Source organism: Cydia fagiglandana, chromosome 20, assembly GCF_963556715.1.
Source record: "Cydia fagiglandana chromosome 20, ilCydFagi1.1, whole genome shotgun sequence".
NCBI classification, from domain to species: domain Eukaryota; kingdom Metazoa; phylum Arthropoda; class Insecta; order Lepidoptera; family Tortricidae; genus Cydia; species Cydia fagiglandana.
The window spans coordinates 14833414-14851497 of record NC_085951.1 but is presented as its reverse complement, the minus strand read 5'-3'; the positions used below and the strand labels follow the sequence as shown (position 1 = coordinate 14851497).

The 18084-nt window shown below is 40.0% G+C and overlaps 5 protein-coding genes and 1 long non-coding RNA gene across 6 annotated transcripts in view; 4 read left to right on the top strand and 2 right to left on the bottom strand.

Moving 5' to 3' along the window:
- LOC134674703 (nucleoredoxin-like) overlaps positions 1 to 18084 on the top strand; it is a 68751-nt gene that overhangs the window by 35504 nt on the left and 15163 nt on the right. The gene's annotated exons all lie outside the window — the stretch shown is intronic.
- LOC134674836 (venom serine carboxypeptidase-like) lies at positions 3510 to 4913 on the bottom strand. The gene has a single exon (XM_063532989.1). The coding sequence runs from the start codon at positions 4911 to 4913 to the stop codon at positions 3510 to 3512; it is 1404 nt and encodes a 467-aa protein (XP_063389059.1).
- LOC134674835 (venom serine carboxypeptidase-like) lies at positions 5103 to 6532 on the bottom strand. The gene has a single exon (XM_063532988.1). It carries the CDS (start codon positions 6530 to 6532, stop codon positions 5141 to 5143), a length of 1392 nt encoding a protein of 463 aa, XP_063389058.1. The 3' UTR covers positions 5103 to 5140.
- Positions 7079 to 8473, top strand: LOC134674834 (venom serine carboxypeptidase-like). Its single transcript, XM_063532986.1, has one exon. It carries the CDS (start codon positions 7079 to 7081, stop codon positions 8471 to 8473), a length of 1395 nt encoding a protein of 464 aa, XP_063389056.1.
- On the top strand, positions 8742 to 10109 carry LOC134674833 (venom serine carboxypeptidase-like). Its single transcript, XM_063532985.1, has one exon. It carries the CDS (start codon positions 8742 to 8744, stop codon positions 10107 to 10109), a length of 1368 nt encoding a protein of 455 aa, XP_063389055.1.
- Positions 15995 to 17726, top strand: LOC134674651 (uncharacterized). Its single transcript, XR_010099649.1, has 3 exons — positions 15995 to 16342; positions 16440 to 16664; positions 17504 to 17726. It is a non-coding gene; the product is annotated as an uncharacterized LOC134674651 (long non-coding RNA).

The window sequence follows — 18084 nt, the reverse complement described above, 5'->3', positions numbered from 1 at the left end:
TGGCCCCTAGGGTTTAATTTTTCTACATGTAAAAACAAAATCAGTTCAACATTTCAACACATCCACAAACACAGTTATTGCGCATGCATTTATGGATAAATTTTGCCTTCGCGGCTGCCTTCAATTTTTGTACTGTGATTCTTTAAAATACCTACGTACCTAAATTAATATAATCAATATCTCACATTTAACTGCTAAACCTAAACGATCTCTATAACAACCTGGTAGAAAATATTTTGTAGGAAGTTTTTCATCCCATCTCATACCTTACAATTTAGGTGCTACCCTAATAAGCTTTCGCATTTTTGCTTTAGTGATTAGCAGTGATCGTACATTTTACAGCATTTTTGGTGCAGCAATTTCAATTGAAATGGTAAATTAAGGTTAATATTAACGTAATTAACGCTAATTAACCATTATTAGGGTTGAAAATGTACGATCACTGGTGATTAGTCAATATAATGCTCAATTTGGTTCATCCAACATTTCCAACTTTACACAAAATCGGTGTTAATTTCGGAAGAAAACGAAATCTACTTAAATCCCCGTAACTTCTCAGGTGTGCAGCGATATGTAAAACAGCAGGAGGGGACGATGTAAAATCTCGATTTATTGAAACAGGAGCGGACGATCGCGGCTCCTTGAATGCTGATGAGCAAATCGGAAAATGTTAAAAAATAGCCGTTGCCTAAAAGAAGGAAATTGGAAATTATCGAGACTGTACCAGAATCTATATAAAAATTTCTTAAGCTTCTAAAAATCTTATTAGATGGAAATTGAATAATAACATTAATAACGAATAAAGTGACATTTCGACAACCAGAAACGTCACTTTTGACACTGAAATATTATATCCATAATAAATCCAGAAAATTAATTAGCTGTTATTACAATTTAAGAAGTGTAATTAAAAATATTAAAAATAAACACGGCCAGTTGAAAGGACCAATTAACTTGAAAAAAAGATTAATTTGTTGAAAGTTAAGGTTCGCGAAAAACAGCTAAATAGGCAGTTTATGTAATTTCTGTTGCCCTGCGAGCACTTTTATTTTTTTAAAGTAAGGCCCCATTCGCACGACAGCTTAAAAAGCGTTGCGTTAAAACCCGACGTTGGCGCTTTTTTACCGTTTCCAATATTTGTGTTCATATGAACGCTTAAAAATCACTTGTGAGTCGTACTGCCACGTACGCATCTCAGCAAAACCATACTTTATTTGCTATTACGATGTATTATTTGAATATAGCTTGAATATTTCAGGAATTTGTAAGCATAAGTTGACATTTTTAAGGTGAAACTAATAATAATCTTGACGATTGACACCAAAAATTGACACTTGACAGCCAACTGACAGCAGCGCCGACGCTTTTTTAACGCTTGTGAGAACAGATACACAGAGTTCCGTATGTTCTATTCAATTTGACGCCAACGCTCAACGCCGAAAATCGAACAGTGCTCGATAAAAAAGCGCCGCGCTTAAAAACCGCCTTCGTGTGAATACATACATGGTTATCCATTTGCGTCATTCAAACGCTTTTTTAACGCGCGTTGAAAAAGCTGCCGTGCGAACGGGGCCTAAGAGAGGTTCAGATTTCGATTCGCATTTGGCCGTTTTTTGTTTCGTTCACAAAAGCGGCGGCGGTGAAATTCAATGCTTGGATTTTGTTTAACCGACTGCAAAAAGAAAAGTTGTTAGGGTTCCGTACCCAAAGGGTAAAAACGGGACCCTATTACTAAGACTCCACTGTCCGTCTGTCTGTCTGTCCATCTCTCTGTCACCAGGCTGTATCTCATCTCTTACATACACAATATCAAATAAACGATAGCTATTAATGAGGGTTGCAGCGCGTTTATGAATAACACCATTACTTGTGCCTTTTTAGGGTTCCGTACCCAAAGGGTAAAACGGGACCCTATTACTAAGACTCCGCTGTCCGTCCGTCCGTCTGTCACCAGGCTGTATCTCACGAACCGTGATAGATGATGATGTATTTCTGTAGCCGCTATAACAACAAATACTGAAAAGTACGGAACCCTCGGTGGGCGAGTCCGACTCGCACTTGTCCGGTTTTTCGAAGTCTCCCTTCTATTCAATTCCATACCCTGACAATTACCAATAAACGGCGCACCTATTTCCAGAACCCCTATCTATACCGAGGGGGCAGACAGGTAGCCGGCGCGACGGTGACGTCATACCCCCTACCTACACTTATTCCTATATACAATGAGACTTGTATGAGTCAAGCGCTTTGACGAACCAGTGTCAAATTAACCTTTTTAACGCTAAGAACACCTAAAGGGGCCGTAACTAGTCGTGCCCGCAGCGCCATAAACACATATAAGTGTTATGGCGTACGCTGTCAAAGGCGTCAAAGTAACCCACACTTGCAAGTTGGTTTACACTAATTTGCTTGCGCGTATGACGTTGGCGTGTGAATGACGCTAATTTTTATGACGTATAGCGTTCATAGGGTTACCTTCTTCATCATTAAAAATGTCACCGTATTTCAAGCATCCTAATTCATAGAAAAGAAGATATAAATGTTGTATAAAAACTTATAAACTAAAATTATACTAAATTAATAAAAATAAAACCTAAATTACAATTTTTTTTTTCCTAATTCACCTAATTAGAATCCTAAATAAAAAATACAAAGTAGATTCTTGTACGGATCTTGGATAGAAAAACAATGTTTAGCGTCTAGTAGCGAATCTCAAGGCCACGCTACTCCAGTTTAACCGAGAGCTCGTCTCACTTGCACCCGCAACGGGAATGCACACCAAGTACCGGAACTATAAGAAAACAGGTGATACGATCTTGTAAAATTTTAACCAGCTCCATTTCGTGATACAATTCGCGTTGGGAATTGGGAAAAGCGGGGAAGTTTTTTACCCCTAAAGTACCTCCACGTATTTGCATATTTCGATAGGTTAAACGTTTAAAGTAAGACGCTTAAGTTGAAGACAGTATCAGCAAGAAGTGGCAAAGTTGGTGTCCAAAATTATCAGTTAGCTAGCTATGCTCGAGAAACTTTAAAGTACGGAATCTTTTTAACATTCGCAGCAAAAATCTACTTTGGTCTCTCTTTTAAAAAAATAACCGTTTTCACCGATCACAGTTTTCCTGTTTTTTTTTCCTCCTACATTCTTTCATAGTAACTCTACCATGCATTTTTTCACACCTGGTAACCACTGTAACCGCGACAGAGGCGCGACATCAAAGCGCGTGTAATGGAGCGTTATCGCTCTAATCAAGCTTCTGCATAATGCAATTCTCTGGTCTTGTCTGTTCGGTTTTAACCTCTCTATGTAGACGGATTTAAAATCCATGTAGACTACACAGAAGAACCGCAGACATGTCTTAAATTCTGATCTAAATGTCTATGGTGACATTGTTTATCAATAATTGAGATAGATGTTATCTTATTAATAGAAGGGCATCAAAAATTGTCAGTAGGAAAGCCGAATCTTGTTTTGGTTTATCTTTTCATCAATATCAATTCACATGTGTTTAGTTATCCCAATGATTTTCATTATGGGTGAAACGTTGGATCATATCCATTGCCCACTTGGGCTTGTCCCATATTACCGCGTGCCCGGCGTCCCGGACCAGCACCTCCAGCAACCTCCCCCCCTGCTTGGCGTACCCCGCTATCTCCCCGTCCACGCGCCAGATCGAACGCCGAGCCATCCTGTACTCCTCGGAACCACTGAACTTCAGCTTCTGCAAGTAGTTGAGTGTCAGAGGATAAGCGACTATAATGTCCAACTGTCCAATATACACCAAACAATGATAATGGTCCAACAGTTCAGATAACCACGGAGCGACTGACTTCATTACATCTGCTTGCAAAATCTCTCGCAATAAGGAACCATTTTGGAATTTCAGATTTCCCACATGGATTGCTTTTCGAAAAGCGTTTTGTTTCAATATATATTTGAGTTCAGCTGAAACATTCGATTCGATTTCTTTAAATCCGGTATGTAAGTAATTGTAGTAAGAGTATTCAGCGAATCCAGTGAAATTGTTAAATAAGGAATTATCTTCAAGAATAAGAGCGGCATAAGTGTTGAAGGCTTCAATCCACTGGCCGTTTCTAATATAATTCACTGTCTTAGCTTGGTATTCTTCAAATATTTTTCGCTGGTTTAAATCTATAAGACCTATTTGATATAAGAACTCCCCGTATTTTAACTGGTTTTCAGGATCGGTCATACCATTACCGATAGCTAAACCTTGAAGGTTTATTTTGGTTTCCGCTGTGGGGTTCTTCTTGTGAATAGCGTAGCCTAGAGCCGGGACATACTTCCCGCCGTATGACTCTCCCGCGATGAAAAACTCATTCCGCTGCAGCTCTGGGAAGAGCTGGAAGAACTGAGTCAGGCTGGAGTACAGATGTTCAGCGATTTGTGTTTCATTTCTGCAATAACCATCCTTGTGTTTGGTGAAGCTAAAGCTAGCGCCTACTGGGTTATCTATATAGATCATATGGTGGTTGAGAACCCAGTGGTACTCTTTGGGTATAAACGTGTGGTTCTTCAGAGCAACAGGACCATTTCCCATAAACACGTTGGACATTCCTGAACCGCCAGGACCCCCTTCCAACCACAAGATAACGGGGTCATCGTTTATGTTAGCTGACATGCTGGGCAGGTACCAGAAGAAGTGATTGGAGTCGTAGGTTTTGTCGACGGTGAAGAAGCCGGCATAGCTCTCGACGTGTAGGTCGTGGAGGAGCGGCACGCGCGCCAACCGCCGCGCCTCAGCCACGTCACCGCGCTCGAGATACGGTGAAAGAAATAGGGGTTCACCAGGGCCGCTGTCTCCATTCTCTGTTTGAACCTCCAGACATGTGCAGAGTGCACGTAATAATATAATTTGTAGTACAATAGCCACAAATAGACACTTAGTCATTTTGACTGGTCGTTGCTGCAGTCTGACAGTAAATAAGGAACTAGAAAGATATTGAATGTGTTTAAATACAGAACATTTTTGTTACACGTGTAACTTATTTTTATGATAGGTAGGTGTCATTCATAGATCAGCCATAAATCATTTTGTATGTGTTTAATAATTTCTTAAGAACTTACATTAATCGCTTTAAAATAACAATATATAAAAGATGTAAAAAATGGCGTTGTCTAACAGTCCCAACGTTTAGTATTATGGGTAAAACGCTGGATCATGTCCAAGGCCCACTCAGGCTGGTCCGCTGGCACCAGATGCCCCGCGTTCCGGACCAGCACCTCCACCAACCTCCCCCCCTGCTTGGCGTACCCCGCTATCTCCCCGTCCACGCGCCAGATCGAACGCCGAGCCGTCCTATAATCCTCAGAACCACTGAAGTTCAGCTTCTGCAAGTAGTTGAGTGTCAGGGGATAAGCCACTATAATGTCTAGTTGCCCGCTGTAGATCAAACAGTGATAGTTGTCCAAGAGCTCAGACAACCACGGGGTGACTGACTTCATTAAATCTTGTTTTAAATTATTAAACACTACAGATCCGTTGTGAAATGTCAGATCTCCCACATGGATTCCCTTTCGAGTAGCATTATTTTTCAACATATACTGAAATTCATTAATGCCAGGTAAAAAGTATACTTTAGAATCTAGGAATTTGTAATAACTATCAAACCCAGTAAAATTTCTGAAATAAGAACCAGGTCTCTCAATTAGAATACCAAAAGTATCATATGCTTCTCTCCATTTATCATGCTTAATATAATTTAAAATTTTACCTTCATATTCCTCAAATATTTTTCGTTCATTGAGATCTATGAGACCTATTTGATACAAATATTGTCCATGCAGTAACTGGTTTTCAGGATCAGTTAAACCATTACCAATAGCTAAACCTTTGAGGTTTATTTTGGTTTCCGCTGTGGGGTTCTTCTTGTGAATAGCGTAGCCTAGAGCCGGGACATACTTCCCGCCGTATGACTCTCCCGCGATGAAGAACTCATTCTGTTTCAACTCTAGGAAGAGCTGGAAGAACTGAGTCAGGCTGGAGTACAGATGTTCAGCGATTTGTGTCTGATCGGTGCAGTAACCTTCCGGGTGCTTAGTGAAGCTAAATCCAGTACCAACCGGGCTGTCAATATATATCATATGATGACTCAACGCCCAATGGTGCTCTCTACGCTCGAAAGTGTGATTTCTCACAGAAACTGGTCCATTTCCCACGAATAAGTTAATTAGTGCCGAAGACCCCGGTCCTCCCTCCAACCAGACGATGACTGGGTCGTTGTCTCTGTCAGCGGACATACTCGGAAAGTACCAGAAGTAGTGATTGGAGTCGTAGGTTTTGTCGACGGTGAAGAAGCCGGCATAGCTCTCGACGTGCAGGTCGTGGAAGAGCGGCACGCGCGCCAGTCGCCGCGCCTCCGCCACGTCACCACGCTCAAGGAGTGGCGTCAGGAACAGCGGCTCACCTGGGCCACTATCTCCATCCTGTAGTCGAACCTCCGGATCGCCGTAGACTAAGCATTGCCACAATAATACTTGCAGTATGAAAAATGCAAATAGACTCACCATTACTAGGACTCTTGTTTGCTAAAGGCTGTTAAGTAACGTAATGAAGCTTCATGGAGGTAATTTCTATAGGTACACATGCCACATTTTATTACATACCTGGACGCATTTTCTTTTGTTTTTATGACGTTAATGTTACAGCATGAAATTGAAAAGCAAGCGTTGAATTATGCGTGATTCTGGTTAGAGACAATAGACTAATAATAGTTACTTAAACATCCCTATTGTTTAGTTTATTTATTTGACATTTTATTAAATTATTTGTTTGTAATTTAATTAAATTATTAATTGCATGTTTAAATGTCATATTACTGAACAATTTATGGTCACTTGTTTAAAAATATACCGTTAATTTTACTATCGCCTCTGCTGAATAGGTATTATTCATTAAAAACTATGACAAAAGACAAATAATTAACAAACGGTTATAAAATGTTGTTATTTATTTATTTTTAAAATATTGTTATGCTTCTAGTGATCCATTTACTGTCAGACTTCAACAAGTATCAGTGAATGCGAGACATTCCTTAATTTAATTTATTAATAATAATGGTGAAGCAACTATTGGCTATCCTTCTACAGGCCTTATTTTCGCATAAAATCTTTACTCATTGTAACCCGGAGGTTAACCTGGAGGATGGCGACTGTGGACCCGGTGAGCCGCTGTTCCTGACGCCGCTCCTCGAGCGTGGCGACGTCGCCGAGGCGCGGCGGCTGGCGCGCGTGTCTCTCTTCCACGACCTGCACATCGAAAGCTACGCCGGCTTCTTCACCGTTGACAAAACCTACGACTCTAATCACTTCTTCTGGTACTTTCCGAGCATGTCCACTGACAGAGAAAACGACCCAATCATCTTCTGGTTGGAAGGAGGACCGGGAACTTCGGGGCTGATTAATGTATTCATGGGGAATGGACCGGTTGCCATAAGAAATTACACGTTTGAGCGCAGAGAGCACCATTGGGCGCTGAGTCATCATATGATATATATAGACAGCCCAGTGGGGACTGGATTTAGCTTCACCAAGCACTCGGAAGGTTACTGCACCGATCAGACGCAAATCGCTGAACATCTGTACTCCAGCCTGACCCAGTTCTTCCAGCTCTTCCCAGAGCTGAAACAGAATGAGTTCTTCATCGCAGGAGAGTCATACGGCGGGAAGTATGTCCCGGCTCTAGGCTACGCTATTCACAAGAAGAACCCCACAGCTGAAACCAAAATAAACCTAAAAGGTTTAGCTATCGGTAATGGTGTGGTTAATCCTGAACATCAGCTCCTATACGGAAGTTTTTTGTACCAAATAGGACTCATAGATCTCAATGAACGGATAATATTCGAGAAAAATGAAGCAAAGGCCGTGAATTATATTAGAAACAGTCAGTGGATAGAAGCGGAAGATATTGTTGTCGAATTACTTGCGGGGCCCGATTGTTATTTTAATAACTTCACTGGATTTGATAGCTATTACAATTTCTTGGATCCTAAAATATATTTTGCACATTTAAAAACAGAATATGAGAGTGTTTTGAAAAATAACTCTGTTCGAAACGCGATCCATGTGGGAGATCTTACATTTCATAACGGATCTGTACCACATGAACATTTAAGACAAGATATGATGAAGTCTGTCGCGCCGTGGTTGTCTGAGCTCTTGGACCATTATCATTGCTTGATCTACAGCGGGCAACTGGACATTATAGTCGCTTATCCTCTAACACTCAATTACTTGCAGAAGCTGAACTTTAGCGGTTCTGAGGAGTACAGAACGGCGAAGCGTTCGATCTGGCGCGTGGACGGGGAGATAGCAGGGTACGCCAAGCAGGGGGGGAGGTTGGTGGAGGTGCTGGTCCGGAACGCGGGACATGGGGTCCCAATGGACCAGCCCAGGTGGGCTGTGGACATGATCCAGCGTTTTACCCATAATACAAAACATTGGGACAGTTAAACAAGTCTCTTGTTTAGCATCGCAATTTGTGAAGTATTTGTTATATAAAGTTTTGCAAAACAGTACCAAAAATATATATAAGTACCTAATATGTATTTTTATTAACTATACCTAAGCTGTCCTATTAAAATGATCTATCGTTGACTTGTATTCAATAAAATAAACTATGTGTCAAACACGTACAAAATAATACTTATTACATTTATAAACACCACCTTGCCTTTCCGGTCCTTCATTTACTATCAACTTTAAGCAACAAGCAGTCAAAATGAAAAAGTGCCTTTTTCTAAACATTGTTCTGCAAATTGTAATATTACGGGCAAATGCAGACGGTGACTCAAGTGAACCACTATTCCTTACTCCACTCCTCGAGCGCGGTGACGTGACTGAGGCGCGGCGGTTGGCGCGCGTGCCGCTCCTCCACGACCTACACGTCGAGAGCTATGCCGGCTTCTTCACCGTCGACAAAACCTACGACTCCAATCACTTCTTCTGGTACTTTCCGAGCATGTCCACTGAAAGGGACAACGACCCAGTCATCTTGTGGTTGGAAGGAGGACCAGGCGGTTCAGGTCTGATCAATATCTTTATGGGAAATGGACCGGTTTATCTGAAGAACCACACGTTCATACCCAAAGAGCACAATTGGGTTCTGAACCACCATATGATCTACATAGACAACCCAGTGGGCGCTGGCTTCAGCTTCACTAAACATAACGATGGCTATTGCACAAATGAGACACAAATCGCTGAACATCTGTACTCCAGCCTGACTCAGTTCTTCCAGCTCTTCCCAGGGCTGCAGCGGAATGAGTTCTTCATCGCGGGAGAGTCATACGGCGGGAAGTATGTCCCGGCTCTAGGCTACGCTATTCACAAGAAGAACCCCACAGCGAAAATCAAAATAAACCTCAAAGGTTTAGCTATCGGTAATGGTATGACCGATCCTGAAAACCAGTTAAATTACGGGGAGTTCTTATATCAAATAGGTCTTATTGATTTAAATCATCGAAAAATATTTGAAGAATACGAAGCTAAGACAGTGAATTATATTAGAAACGGCCAGTGGATCCAAGCCTTCAACACTTATGCCGCTCTTATTCTCGAAGATAATTCCTTATTCAACAATTTTACTGGATTCGATGAATATTATAATCTCTTACACACAGAATTTAAAGAAGTTGATTCTAATGTTAAAGCTGAATTCCAGTTTATATTGAAACAATACGCTTTTCGAAAAGCTATCCACGTGGGAAATCTGACGTTCCATGACAGTTCCTTATTGAAGAAGATTTTACAAGCAGATATAATGAAGTCAGTCGCTCCGTGGTTGTCTGAGCTATTGAATCACTATTATTGTTTGGTTTACACGGGACAGTTGGACATTTTATTTGCCTATCCCTTGACACTCAACTACTTGCAGAAGCTGAACTTCAGTGGTTCTGAGGAGTACAAGACCGCGAAGCGTTCGATCTGGCGCGTGGACGGGGAGGTAGCGGGGTACGCCAAGCAGGGGGGGAGGTTGGTGGAGGTGCTGGTCCGGGACGCCGGGCACGCGGTAATATGGGACAAGCCCAAGTGGGCAATGGATATGATCCAACGTTTTACCCATAATACAAAACATTGGGACAGCTAGACAACTCTCTTATACTTATTACATATGAAAAATAAAAATAGGAAACATATTTATTGGCGAAGAATATTAATGGTAAAGCAGTGTAATATTAAGGGTAGGCCCTACCTACCTCAAATTTTAGAGCTTTCCTGTTTTATCAGCGTACTAATTTCGTACTACTACTAATTAATGTTATTATTTATAATTATATGACTAAACTTATTGTCTATTCTTTGATTGTAGTAGGCACTTGACAATTATGATACTCTTGTACAACTATTATCTGAAATATTTTCAAATAGGTATTTAAACGTGTAAATAACCTACTAGGACTTTTACAACGCAATAACAAGGTTTTTATAGCACACATGTAAAATATTTAAAACTTTATGAACAAGATAAGCCACATTAATGGTATGGTAAATAATTCATACACCATTTTATTTCTACCACGTGCCGTTAAGTGGCAAAGGCGTCGGCCAAACAGCCACCAATTTATGCTCAACATAAAGCGTAATAAAAACACACGGCTTTTATTATACTGCGGACCCTGATAAAACTCCCCTGGCTTACCCCTATTTACCCGGAAAGGATTCCATTACTTTAACTAAATTAGATTGTTACCTACTTACTACGCAGCCAGTGTCGGCAGTTTGCCATTGGTAGATTTATTTGTTTAGGGGGGCAACACTGGTTTTGTTTTTTTTTGTGATTGGAAACCATGGAATTATTTAGTAGGCCAGTCCATGGACAATCGGATTGCCAATTCGATCATAAAATAAATTAGCGTCTATCGCATCTAGCGTCCACACTTACAAAATTAATAGTGGGATCGGCTAGCCAAATAGTCAATCAAGGTCGTATCAAAACCAGTTCAAAGCCATTACAAATTGTTGAATTGGAATCGACATCCTGAAATTTATTCGGCCAGTTTTTCATTCTTTAATTTAGCTTATAACGCAGAAAAGCCGAGCGGGGGTAAATGGTGCGTGCGAGAGTTATGGCGGGAATATCGCCCTCCATTGCCGACATTTTCGGGTAAATCTCGACGTGTTGGATTATACCGCGTATAATTCACTTTTGCCGCCCTGGGCGGTTATTACACCCTTACTTAACTTTCTTTTTAGCCACATCACACACATACAGATTACTTTCGATTTTCGCAGTAGATTCAGAGCCTAAATCTATGATATCATTTAAAAAATTCAGATATTCCACAACCATTTGTGTATAGATTTTTTTATGTAAGGCAAGTAACACCCCTGTAGTTGTAGGCGTCCATAGGCTACAGTAACTGCTTACCATCAGGCGGATCATATGCTTGTTTCCCACCGACGTGGTATATAAAAAAAGTTTTATACTTTCTGCCTAACTGAATCTTTTTTTAGCTACATATTACTTAGCTGTAATAGCATTAAGACCCGGACCCGGGTATGTCCTTAAACTACGTCCAAGACCACCGGTGGACGGGCAGCAGCGTCCCTCAAATTCGGTGTACTCGACTGCGATCGCCAACCCGCCTGCCAAGCGTGGCGATTATGGCATTCACCCCCCATAAGGGGGAGGCCCATGTTCAGCAGTGGACGTCTTATAGCTGAGATGATGATGATGATGATGAATAGCATTAAGAATTAATGACTACCTTAAGAGCAAGTAACATTTGCATTCCTTATCTACAAGCGTGGGTTGTACATTTACATACATAATTAATATCAACGTCTATTTCCCGAAGGAGAAAGCAGAAATTACGGATTTCTAGTTACTAACACTTTGCTACTCTCTTTCACAACATTCTTTATGTACCTACCTACCAGGGTGGGTCACTCAATGCATTTTTGGTTTTAAAACATGGGCCGCTATAAGCATACTGATACAACCAACATTATTATTCCCTTTATTCATTTAATATCTTTGGTTAGGTTATTTATAATACGAATATAAAAACACAATACAATAAAAAAATACATATAAACATGTTATAAAAAAACCTAACCTACGGTGCTGCAGGCAGCGGGGCAAGGCCCAAGCTTATTATTACTTAAGCCGACCACTGACTAACAGGCCGCCGGACGATATCGGCCTGTCAGTTAGAACAAAAATTTGACAGCTCCGAACAACTGACAGGCCGATACCGTCCGGCGGACTGTTAATCAGTGGACCATTTTACATTTAAGTAATTATTAAAATTTCGAGCGCTTCCTTGTATAAATTATTACTTATTGCAAAGTCACCTGCAATTTGTCTGTTATTACATCTTTGGGCCAGATCACCGACAGTACAGTCAGCAAAAAGCTCACAAACCGGACATATCTGCCGACGGTATCTGGCGCCGGTCGGATGTCGTTTGTCCCAAGTTTTGTCCCTACACAAAACACTTTATCTTGACTGTACGGAATACCGTACCGTCCGTGTAAAAGTTATACTAACTAATAAGTTAGTATAACTTTTTACACATAGTCAGGCGAAGCTAACTCTGCATCGCTGTGTTTGATAGCATAGCAGCATGTGTTATTTTAAACGTCATGATTTCATAGAATTACCACTATCAGTGCCGTCTCTTAAAAAATAGAATAGACCCTCGTATTCGCGCAAAATCTGCTTTTCCTTTTATAGTCGAGTCGAAAACCTATTTTAGGTCCAAATTACGCTGTGCAGCTTTAATTATTTGTGACGTTATCTATGAAAAGGTTATTGTCGATGGCGTTTACGCCATTATGAACGATGCTCCGATATAAATACAATGCCGCGCGACGCTGTGCGGCGTAAGCGCCATCGACAATAAGGTCCCTTTTCATAGATAGTGCCCCATTTGTTGTGGATTTTGTCTTAAGTTTTCATTTCAGCTTACAATGTATCAGCACGAAGATCTAAGTAAACAGAAGCCAGCTAATCTTCAAAATTAATATCAGACAATATCAGTAATACCCGTCGTATATCCTCGGATTATGGCCGAAGTTTGCTCGTAAAAACGCCATCTTCCGACTTTATTGTGTATTACGTGACAGTTGGGTTTAGCTCAGTTTAGTTTTAGTTGACCGAGCGAGCGAAGGTCTCAGTTTCAGCTTATATTTGCCATATGCTTTGGGTTTTGGGATGTTTTCCTTAGGTCGCAATACTCAATAGATAATTAGGTACCGATTCTCGTGAAACTTTTTGAGCCAGGATCGATGATTAATTTTTTTTTAAGTACCGGTTTATTATTTGTTAAATTTTGAAATGGCAGAACAATAAAATTTTTCAATTTTAAGTTAAGCTCACGAGGTCTACAGCTCACAGAGCCGCTGGTTTTAATTGGAATAAAAGTTAGTTTTGTTTGGTTTTAGTTTGTATTCACACCACGTTCACACCTACTTTTGCTATGCCAATGAAGCGATCGTAAACAGTTGGGTCGCGTGAAACAATGTTTTGTGAACTAATACTGCTTACAAAGTTGTGGGTCATTAAACACGTTCAGCGGATGACGGCGGTATATTATACATGGTTTTGCCATTGTATTACGAAATATAGCTACATGGTACTGCAGCTATTTCCATTCTATTCTACGTATTATACTTGGCGGATTGAAACGGAACCACCTATTGTTATTTGCAGGACGAATACGATTCACAGTAGGTATTTCAATGAAGATATTTAAAAATCGCTTTTTATCACACGTAGCACTCGCGCCCGTACAATCCCTATTATTTGATTTTGGGTAACAGATCAATGAATCAGACGCGTGATTGGCAAGTGAGCATAGCCACAGAAAGCGTACTTACCTAAAATTACAATTTGACTACCTACAGGGTAATATGTCGAATCAGCGATCGCAGCATACCGGTATTTTTTGTATGGGAACGAAAACGTCGTTACCTTAAAACACAGCTTAGTCCTACATTTGGAGTATATAAACATAATATGAGTATATAAAACCGGTTCCGGTCCCTGTGTCGAATCGCCTTTGATAAACAGTCGCCACCTTCTACATATAGTATTAACTTTCACATGAATAATTTTTAAGAAAAAAAAACCGACTTCCATGGGGGCCGATGAAAGATTACTGTAGATGGTACACTATGTAGAAAAGGAGGTAAAACTACCCACTTTTCTACTAGCATTTCGCTTCTGTATAATGGCTCCTCTACAGGATGGGCCAACGCCGGCCACTCCAAGGGACGCAGCCATGCGGTAGAATGAGATAGCAATATCACTTGCTCCCTCTAACGCATAAATGCGTCCCTTGGAGTGGCCGGCGTTGGCCCATCGTGAAGAGGAGCCATCAGGGTCGTAGTTCTAGCCTAACCTAACCCACTCCTCAGATAGCAGTTCGGTTCTGTGCGGATCGCAGTTCGAACCTAATCAAACCCACTTTTCAAGTAGCATTTCGTTTCTGTAAGGCTCGCAGTTCTAACCTAACCTAATCCTTGTTCGGTTCTGTGAGGATCGCAGTTCAAACCTAACCTAACCCACTTAATGGCGCATGCCGTGCGGTGTACGGGGGTTTAAGCGGGAGGGGCTAGTAAGATTGGCATCATCGTACTTTATACCTACATTAATTTTATGGTAGGTAATCATAGTTGTTTATTTAGTTAAGGTATCATAGTGGTTTTCTGGATCAAGGTCCGGGTCCGAGTCCGAGTCCGAGTCCGGGTCCGAGTCCGGGTCCGAGTCCGGGTCCGTGTCCGGGTCCGAGACCGGGTCCGAGTCCGGGTCCGAGTCCGGTTCCGAGTCCGAGTCCGAATCCGGGTCCGAGTCCAGGTCCGGGTCCAAACCGGATCCGTCCGAACTGGATCCGGGTATGAGTCCGAGTCCGGGTCCCAGTCCAAGTCAAAATCGAAATTCGTAATCACCAAACGTGTACCATGCGTCATTGAAGAGTTCTGTTCTGGTCATCATCAGCAGTTCCACTTCATCAAATGCGACAGTTTTTAATGTAAATGCTTGATTTTATGATGAAAATACAAAAAAATCTATACGTATGCCTTTAATATTTGAGGAGTTACCTCGATTCCTTATGGATCCCATCATCAGATCTCGAGCTTGACAAAAATGTGGCTTAAAAACAACTTGCTTAACGAACATAACGAAAAGGAAAAATCGCCAAACGTGAACTATGCGTCGTTTAAGAGTTCTGTTCTGATCATCATCAGCAGTTCCACTTCATCAAATGCAACAGTTTTTAATGAAAATGCTTGATTTTCTAATGTAAATAAAAAAATCTCTATACGCATGCCTTTAAGATTTGAGGAGTTCCCTTGATTCCTCATGGATCCCATCATCAGAACTCGAGCTTGACAAAAATGTGGCTTAAAAACTTAACTTGCTTAACAAACATAACGACGAGGACAAATCGCCAACCGTGAACTATGCGTCGTTGAAGAGTTCTGTTCTGATCATCATCAGCAGTTCCACTTCATCAAATGCAACAGTTTTTAATGAAAATGTTTGATTTTCTGATGTAAATACAAAAATCTCTATACGCATGCCTTTAAGATTTGAGGAGTTCCCTTGATTCCTCATGGATCCCATCATCAGAACTCGAGCTTGACAAAAATGTGGCTTAAAAACTTAACTTGCTTAACAAACATAACGAAGAGGACAAATCGCCAACCGTGAACTATGCGTCGTTAAAGAGTTCCGTTCTGATCATCATCAGCAGTTCCACTTCATCAAATGTCACTTTTTTGGGTGTATATGCTTGATTTGTTGATAAAAACCCAAAAATCACTATATGTATGCCTTTAAGATTTGAGGAGTTCCCTCGATTCCTCATGGATCCCATCATCAGAACTGGGTTTTGACAAAAACGGGACCAATCTGTATGCATATACATTCAATCAAAAAAAGAATTTTCAAAATCGATCTAGTAATGACGGAGATATGGAGTAACAAACATAAAAAAAAATAAAAAAAATTACAGCCGTATTCATAAAAAATCCTTAAATGAGGAATGATCAGCTTATTAGCTAATCCACTGTTTAGGCTTAATAAGCCGTTGATAAGAACCATGATTTATAAACGTTTATTAGGGGCTTCTTAACTAATAAGCAGATTAGACGCGTTATGTTGGCATCTTGGCACATCATAGACAAAAATATGGCTGAACATTAATTTAAAAAAAAAGTTTGACAGCAGCACTAGCGGCCAATCGTAATATCATGAAAAAGTTGATTTACTATTTTGACTAATTTTCGGAATTATCTCATATTAAAATAGCTTCTGTGCCACAAAAATAAACAAAGATTGCTGCATGGCCGGTAATTTTATAAAACTTGGTAAGTAACTACGTTTACAGACAAGTATCCTATACAGCAATAAGTAATAATATGAGGTCACTGCAATGTTGATATACCTATCTCTTATTGCTTTTAGTTTCAATATTATGTGGAATGGAGTCGAAAGAAGTGGGGTTCTAGCCGAAGTGCATAATTAGCGAAAAGAAGAAGTCGAAGCCAGATACCGTACCAGGCCTCCAGTCGCCTCCGCAAGAAGAACCATTGAATAATGGTTCATGAGTTCACACTAATTTATTCTGGTTGCGGCAGAAATTCACAACGGGTCAACAAAACCAAGGTCCATTCAAACTCACTAAATCAGGTATGAACAATGTCCTATACTTTCTTGTTTACCTCATACCTGCAGTGTTTAGAGTTAGACCAAGAAAAGTCTGCAGCGATTTTGATGATAACTCTAGGTACAGTTCAAATTTTGGGCATGACCATCTATTTATAATATATTATAGACATAGGTAACTACATAAAATGTTGTATCTGAACGTGTTAACAATGACACTTGCATTGACAGCTTTGACATTATTTAAAGGTTATAAAACTTATAAATTTGGTAAATCTATCCGTGCTTTGTGGAGCTTGGTGTATTTGTTTAAAATTATGCATACCTACCTAATATAGGTATTATATTTCTTAACCATACAATGGAACCAAATGATAATTATATGTACAAGTGATGTTTTATTGTAACAAGCCTTTGTGTCGCGAGTTTACTTGTAGGTGCAACTTTTGTTAGTAATAATTTTGTAATGCTATTTATGCATGGAACAATGCAATGGTTATTATACTCGGCCACCTAGCCAACCTACTTACTACGGGGAAGGATGGTTCACAAATTAGGCAGTATTTAAATAACTGTGTACCTGCTGATTAAAAATAAGATGTTTTCTGCGTACAGTTGGTTATAATTAAGTTGGCTAATCTATATCTCATCAGACAGTTTGGACATCTATTCCAGAGAGTTTGCAAGGTCAATGTACAATGATATCATATTATAGTACCTAATAGGTAATGAATGAAGTCATATTGATCTCTGTCTATAGCTTCAAATGATACTTAGTTTACCATAACTACATCATAAGCTAAAAATTAAAGAAAATTGTTGAATACAAAAATACTTTTATTCAAATTATTGCATCTTTTCAGATCCTGAAAGTACCATCTTTAGCCACTGTTACTGTTGAATAACTCCAGGCTTTGGAAGAAAAGCTGTGGCCTGCGAACAGCTGTGAATATTGGTCGGAGAAGTGTAACTGACTCCGTACACTGCAAGTCCCAGCAGGAAATCAGCAAGAAACCTAAAAGAAAAAAAAAACATCAAAATGGAAACCTTGATTTAGGTTGAAGTAATAAAATTGTTCTAATTTAATTGGTGTTTTATTTTACTACTTAAATATATTTTTTGACTTGTTAAGGTTTGTACAATTGTTATTAATGATGTACAGTCACCTGCAATAATATGTTACACGACAAAGGCCCATAAGAGCATGTCACATTTTTGCTGCCTTCGAAGAGTAACATATTATTGGAGGCGACTGTATCTATATTGAAATACTCAGAATTCCATTTTTCTTATTACAATGCAATAAAATCTTAAATGTATCTAGACATATCAGATGGCAGTCTAATAGGGATGTTTCCTGTACTTAAAATAAATTATGTCACACCATACCATGCATAAAATAAAACACCAGATTATTATTAGAAAATAAATGTTCATATAAATT

What these genes read in the sequence shown, in the direction of transcription:
- LOC134674836 (XM_063532989.1), bottom strand. Translation starts at nt 4,913, where the DNA reads ATGACTAAGTGTCTATTTGTGGCTATTGTACTACAAATTATATTATTA.
- LOC134674835 (XM_063532988.1), bottom strand. Translation starts at nt 6,532, where the DNA reads ATGGTGAGTCTATTTGCATTTTTCATACTGCAAGTATTATTGTGGCAA.
- LOC134674834 (XM_063532986.1), top strand. Translation starts at nt 7,079, where the DNA reads ATGGTGAAGCAACTATTGGCTATCCTTCTACAGGCCTTATTTTCGCAT.
- LOC134674833 (XM_063532985.1), top strand. Translation starts at nt 8,742, where the DNA reads ATGAAAAAGTGCCTTTTTCTAAACATTGTTCTGCAAATTGTAATATTA.